The sequence below is a fragment of the Strongylocentrotus purpuratus genome, unplaced genomic scaffold (assembly GCF_000002235.5).
Source record: "Strongylocentrotus purpuratus isolate Spur 01 unplaced genomic scaffold, Spur_5.0 spur5_contig_871, whole genome shotgun sequence".
NCBI classification, from domain to species: Eukaryota; Metazoa; Echinodermata; class Echinoidea; order Camarodonta; family Strongylocentrotidae; genus Strongylocentrotus; species Strongylocentrotus purpuratus.
This window is the reverse complement of record NW_022145581.1, coordinates 44,076-50,997: the sequence shown is the minus strand read 5'-3', so window position 1 is coordinate 50,997 and position 6,922 is coordinate 44,076. Positions and strand designations below refer to the sequence as shown.

General features: G+C 37.9%; 1 protein-coding gene across 1 annotated transcript; it reads left to right on the top strand.

The window, feature by feature from the left end:
- Positions 1-537: 537 nt before the first annotated feature.
- On the top strand, positions 538-5,584 carry LOC105446501. The gene is made up of 4 exons (XM_030976793.1): positions 538-595; positions 2,818-2,910; positions 3,490-3,632; positions 5,326-5,584. Exons 2-4 carry the CDS (start codon positions 2,862-2,864, stop codon positions 5,551-5,553), a joined length of 420 nt encoding a protein of 139 aa, XP_030832653.1. The 5' UTR covers positions 538-595; positions 2,818-2,861; the 3' UTR covers positions 5,554-5,584.
- Positions 5,585-6,922: the final 1,338 nt, after the last annotated feature.

The following is a 6,922-nucleotide window of genomic DNA, read 5'->3' as shown; positions in this document are numbered from 1 at the left end:
TACTCCATCGCTAAAAATAGAGGTAAGCAAACATTACGAATATCATCTTATGAAGGCGTGGCCTAGCCTGTAAGCGAGCCAATCACAATCATTTCATATCAATGGTGGCACATCTAAAAAGAGTGGCAAAGAGGGACGTGCCCCCCCCCCGATCGACGGGTAGAACAAAATGAAATTAGAAAATGAAGGTAAAAGCGAGAAAAGAGAGAAATGGAAATAAAGAAGGGGAGGGGGAGACAAGAAAAGGATAGACGCATGGACCACCTCCTCTTCGGATGCTTCATTTTCCGAGGAAGGTCGGTGCCCCCGGCACCCCCTTTTGTTCCACTGCCCTTCTCTTGAATGGATAACGTACGCTTCGCCTCTGTGATGACATAAACTCCACAGCTCCTTCTTGCCAACCAATCATGGCGAAGAGATCTATTCTGAATTTGCATAAATCATATTGCGTGCAGTCTATTAATATATACATATATATATATATATATATATATATATATATATATATGTAACATCTCAATAGAGCGCGTTCAGTCGTTTGGAAGGAAATAAGCTTCAGTCTGTCCTCTCCTTCACTGCAAACTTACATAACCAGGTAAGGAATTCTAGATTTTTGTTTAAACTCTAATTATTTGTAAAATGTATTCAAATTGTTTTACTTTCCATTAGTTTTACAATTGTGGTAAATGATAATAATGATAATGGGTTCTTGTACACCGCTCATGTCTGTCACTCCTGCCGCCCCGCAACAGAGATATCAGTAGCTGTAGGCCCGCACAGTTAATGATAAAAGAAAGTAAAACGAGCTTGAAACCCGAAAAGCGAGGCGTGTGTTTCGAGCGCTACATTAGACATAGAGTCAAGTTACTGTAAGATTAATGCCTATGTTTCTTGATATAACGATTACATAACAGAGAAACCCAGTATAATGGAGAGAAAACGTGAAGGAAAGTTAGACATCAGAGGAAAAAGTTCATTTGAATAAGTTAAGAGTAGATTGCGTATACATTATTGTTTCGAACCTAGGTGTCTGGTTAGGTACACAGATGGCTTCGACATGGAAATGGTGTTCATCTTTTTTTTTAAATGCGGAATTATAATTAAAAATGTAATGCCCAAAACTGTGTCACCGATTGAATTTTGAAAATTAGTGCCCAAAGCTCCCATTTTGTTTTTGTTTTAGGGGCCCGCCAGTGTTTTCATGCATTTCAGAACAAAAACAATTGGCTGAACATTTCCGTTTGGTGCAGATAACCCACAATGAACGATACAACGAATTATGATATAGGTTAAAGGGGCATGTTCCCCGTATTCCAGAGGGCGTTCAAAATACGTACCAGCTGGCGGACGGTGCTAGCTGCCTATTGACACCATCAGAATACGGCTCTTACGCAGATGGCATGTTCCGAATGCCCGCACAATGCCGATTATCGCATACATGTACCGAAGTAATACCAATCGCAGTTCGGCTCTAAGATTCGGCTGCTGTTTCCGCCCACTTTCGTGACGTCACAATCGGCAGCGATCAGCTGGTTTGGCGAAGGTAGGCCAGGACGCGCGTACTTTGATTGACAGCTGTATGCAAATAAGAAGTCGATCTTCGGAACCAAGATGGCGATGACTAGAGCAGCGATAACTACACTGGCAGGAACATGCCACTTTAAACAACAGAAATTGAAAATCGGACCAGCGGGTACGTATTTTGAACGCCCTCTGGAATACGGGGAACATGCGCAAGACTCGAAAGAGAAAAGTCAGCGAGCGGCGGGGCGCCATCCATATGCGTGGAGGGGGGGGGGGGGGGGGGCCCGGTCTTATTATGGTTAAAGGATCTCTTTATATTTGTATTTGAAATCCAACTTCATGGTTGCAATTAATAAAAAGGAGATAGATAAATATAAAGTGAAACAGAAATAATTTTGAAATACTTTTTATGATTGCAAAAGAAAATATGAATTTAAATATGTGAACACCACGCTTTGTCAAAGATATTTTAAAATGTGATCGATCATTTCTCTCAAATTCCGGGCGGCAAATATGCCATGCAAAAAAACCTTATTAACTATATTAAGGCCTGTGTAATGCTATTTGATCATGGTTTAATAAATATGTTAAACCAAAGGGTATGGAATCTATTTGTCCTATCTAAAGCATGTTTCGAATAAATTACACTTTTGAGTTATAAGAGGAAAAAGTGTAAAAAAAAGCCTCACAAATTGGAAAGATGAGTTTGACCGTGGCGATAATAAATATAGTCCCATGGAGTTTTTACTACCAAAGTAATCTTCAATCAACTGTTGATATAACAATGTAATAACCTGAATTCATATATAGAGCTCAATACGAAATACCGTCTGTTAGCGTTTAACATAAATTACTAACCCGGTCCCAGTTTCAGATTCATTCATTCATTCATTCATTGGGGAGTATTCCTAATATATGGTCACCATGATGGCATAATTATGCCAATTACTAACACAAGGCTTTCATCCTTGTTTAATTTTTTCTTCATTTTGTCTAAGCATCTCGTGTCATATAAAGTCATAACAATTTGAATAGAACACAGAATATGACTGATTTATTTTTCTATACATATTTAAGCTTTCCTTTTGCTTAACTTTTTTGAGGGGGGGGGGGGAGATGTCAATATAAAGTTCTGCATGACGTCAATCACATCATAAAGATATGGTGTGTATCATTATGTTTGATATTGTGTAATAAAAGAACCATGTACTAGAAGAGTAAACTAAATGAAAAATATATAGATCTTAGAAATGATCCTTAAAAACTAACCATTTGCACTTGTTGTCTTTTCAGAAATCTCTATTGGTTTTGCTGAGACAAGGTAAAAACGTTTCAGAATGGATAAGATTTCGTTGATCTTTTTACTGGCAGCAGTCTTTTCTTTCGGTAAGATACTTCCACTCCTTGAAATAATTTTAACAGTTTTGGGTGCAATTCTCAAGTCACATTTGATACTCTCCACAAGGCGCGGATACAAGGGGGAGGGGGGGGGATGGGGCAGCGGGCCCTGCCCCCCCCCCCTGGTAAAAAAAAGGAAACAAAAATTAATTGTGACTAGAAATTTTCCTCTCTTTTTTTTTGCTCAGGGGGGGGGGGGGGCTGGGTGGGATGTGGGGTGTTGAGCGAAATAGCGACCGGCACGATTTTCAAATTTCCGGGGGCAAAAAAGAAGAAAAAATAGTACTCACTACCCCCCCCCCCCCCCCCCCCCCCCCCCCCCCCAATCCAAATGAGCGAAATATCGGCCGGCACGATTTTCAAATTTCAACACACTAAATTTCAAACTGATTTCAAAGGTGGGCCTCCCCCCCCCCCCTCCCCCTAATAAATCCCGGATCCGCGCCTGCTCTCCACCAAGGTGTCAATGGGTAACTTGTAATTGCTTTTCTTGGTAAACAAAATTAGTATTATAATGATTTCTATTGATATCATTATCATTATTACTATTGTTATTATTACTCCCAGCTCATGTCGGCGAAGCTGCGACATCATGCTACCATTGTGTGTACACCACTGGCGGTGGAATTGTGAATGACGCGAGGTGCGTGGACCCATTTGACAGAAGCTCAGGAGTAACCAACGTCACCACTTGCGAAAATGGTTGTGTTGTAAGTCCAGTTTTTCTTTCTGTTCTCTATCCTTTTTTAAGGCCCGCTTAAATTTCTTTTCATTTGTTATCTAACAATTTTTTTAATGAATTAATTAAGTTTTAAGCCTCTCTAGTGCCTGTTCAAATGCCATTTTATTTAACAAAAATGTGTGTTGAAATTTACCCAATAGCTCTTCTATGTAAATAAAAACAAAACATGGAACCTAGGCTCTCTTTATTTGTGAAAATCTAGGGATCAAGTATGTTTGGCCTTATCCATTTATGATAAAGCTGATTCACTGTCATAAGTATGATTACACTATGAAATGATTTTTTAGGGGGAAGGAATTGGATACGGTTGATTATAATGCTTAGGTAGGCAATATAATGCAAGGTTTTTTTTTTAAAGGTTCAACATTAGAAAGAGTTCTTAACCTTCTGTAACCTGGCTAAATTCTTTGACTATATTCCTCCAAAGTGCGTTAATTTCAGCCTCAGTTGAAGAAGAAGTGAACAGAAAGCCGTTTATGCCAAAAATTTGCAACTCCACTGCTATGCTACAGTCAAAGACGTACGAGAGGCTCGCGCTTCCCCCCGGGATTTTTAGAGTGTCAATTTTCGAGCAATCATCACATTATTTGGGCAACGACATATTAGGGTGCCTAAAATATCAGTTTAATTAAAGCACATTATTTTGGCAACGACATATTAGGGTGCCTAAAATATCAGTTTAATTAAAGCACATTATTTGGGCAACGACATATTAGGGTGCCTAAAATATCAGTTTAATTAAAGCACATTATTTGGGCAACGACATATTAGGGTGCCTAAAATATCAGTTTAATTAAAGCACATTATTTGGGCAACGACATATTAGGGTGCCTAAAATATCAGTTTAATTAAAGCACACTATTTGGGCAACGACATATTAGGGTGCCTAAAATATCAGTTTAAATGAAGATGCCCGAGTATACTATTTGTATACCCAAGCTTGTGAATTTTTATGATGAAATAACATTTCAAAATTATCAAAGTGTCCATTTTTGCTCTCTGGCGTCACTTGCTCACGAATTTATATAAAAAGGATGAACTGTGGCAAGCAATACCAGAAAATCCCCATATTCGGCCGGAGTATATTTTTATCTTTACTTCGATGAAGCGTCTCATGATTTATTTTTCTTCTCTCGCTCGCTTTGGACGGAATACAATGACATAAAAATCATAATCCAAACGCGAGTTCTAAATGCAATATCAACATAACAAAAGTTAAAATGAATATGACTGAACAATTTGTGATGAGAATAGAGTTATTTTTTGTTATGCATTTGTATCTAATCCCCTCTCCCTCTCTCTCTCTCTCTCTCTCTCTCTCTTCCTCTCTCTCTCTCTCTCACTCTCTCCTCCTCTCTCTCTCTCTTTGTTTTACACAATTACTTTGAGAATCCATCCAAGGGTCAGAATTTGTCCTGCCCCACGGTATGAGTGTGCAATTCAAAGGCTGATAATTAGAATGAATACTACCTTTTTTTATTGGTCGTTGTTTGTTTGGTTTCGGTTTTTCTTGTGAGTGCCTTCTTACTTCTGTATCTAACTTTGTTTATTTGTTTTAATCGTTTTCTGTAATGTCTCTTTTTGGTTTGTTTTCTCTTTTCTTATTAATTTTCTTGTGGGTGCTTTCTTATTACTCTATCTGACCTTTTTTTTTAAAACAGAAAACATCGTTACTCATCGATGGTGTCAGCGAGACCTGGGCCCGTGATTGCAATACTCTATCATCATCTGAGTGTGTTAACACATGTAGGAGTCAAGCCGGTACGACGGCCTGCGTACACTGCTGTACCGGCGATTTTTGTAATGGCGTCGGGGCTATCTACTCCGTCAGTCTCCTAGCTACGATGTGCGGTAGCTTCCTAGCTGTCTTTGTTAGCCATTTCTGGTAGATAAGCAGTTGATCTTGAATCGAAGGGGGGGGGGGGGGGATTAATGTCTTGCTGTACACACGCGGGAAATTAAAAAAAAAACAATAATAAATATAAAAGAAATATATTAATAGTTTTTGGGGTCCCGAAATTTAAAATTTTGACCGATCTGTTGGGGTGGGGGGGGGGGGGGGGGGGGGTGTAAGGTCTTCTGTTTTAGGTCATCCATTAGGATTTTTATTTAAAAAAAAACAACTCATGCCTGGGATAACTTAGACCTCACGCTACCTTCTTTTATTACAAACCAATTCTAGAAAAACGCTTTTATTAGAATACGGGCGCCATAATATTATAGGGTTTACATTTTAAGTTACTTTTAATTTTTAAGTTAGGTTTGTGATTACCTGTTATTTCATTTATTCGTCCATTCATTAACATGAATGCAGCAGCTATTGTCTTCTTTGAGTGGTCTTGGCTCTACCAGATTTTGTTTGTTTGTGTGGATAAGAACAGACACGGCCCTTTTGAGGGCAGTATATAGACCTACTCGTTATTAAAATAGTCACCCTCTAGATAGATAGTAAATACTAACATAATATTTCCCCTTAAATTATTTTTTGGACCTTTTGTTTTGTCTTGTTGCCAACCCCCACTCGCGTTTTAGTTGCTTTTATAATGAAATCCCAGCTTTTCACTCTTTACCTACTGACCAAAAATCCTATACCGAGGACAGTTAGTTCAACTAGCAATCAAATAATGTAAAACGTCTTTAATTCCTATGAGATTTGCAGCGTTAAAGGGAAATACATTTTTAATAGCAAATTACTCTAAAATTAAGGAGGCAGATAAAAAAAAGACTGGTTAGAGTTTGATGGGAATCGGCCAAAAAAATTAAAGAGATAAGAAATTTTGAAAGCTGTGATCACTTTACAAATTTGAGCTTCAAATTGGCTGTATGGTTAATGTCACTGTGATGTAGTACCGAAAAACTTTCCCATTTATTCCATTAAAAAAATGTATGACGGGGGATGAGCATTTTTCTTTACAGGCCCTACAATATTATACTATCCATAATATTTATGTTATTGTTAGTCTATACAATTTAATGTAAACAGGTCGCGTATTGCGCCTATGATTCGAATGATCGTGTATAATCATGTCTACTTAATGTCTCAATATGCAACTTTTCTAAAAGTTTAAATATTATGCTTGTAATAGGTTAGATGGAGAGCATCATCATGTAATACTCATTAAGATAAATTTGTATAATCAAGAGAGAAACAAAAAGTAAAATAAAATTATTATCGCTATGATGTTACTATTCAAAAAATTGTTTTCATGTAGTGTGTGTATTGGTGCTTGTACTTCGTGGTTTGTAATGAAACATCCA

What these genes read in the sequence shown, in the direction of transcription:
- LOC105446501 (XM_030976793.1), top strand. Translation starts at nt 2,862, where the DNA reads ATGGATAAGATTTCGTTGATCTTTTTACTGGCAGCAGTCTTTTCTTTC. An exon ending in GGCAGCAGTCTTTTCTTTCG is followed by an intron (nt 2,911 to 3,489) that starts GTAAGATACTTC and finishes TATTACTCCCAG; the next exon opens with CTCATGTCGGCGAAGCTGCG. An exon ending in CTTGCGAAAATGGTTGTGTT is followed by an intron (nt 3,633 to 5,325) that starts GTAAGTCCAGTT and finishes TTTTTAAAACAG; the next exon opens with AAAACATCGTTACTCATCGA.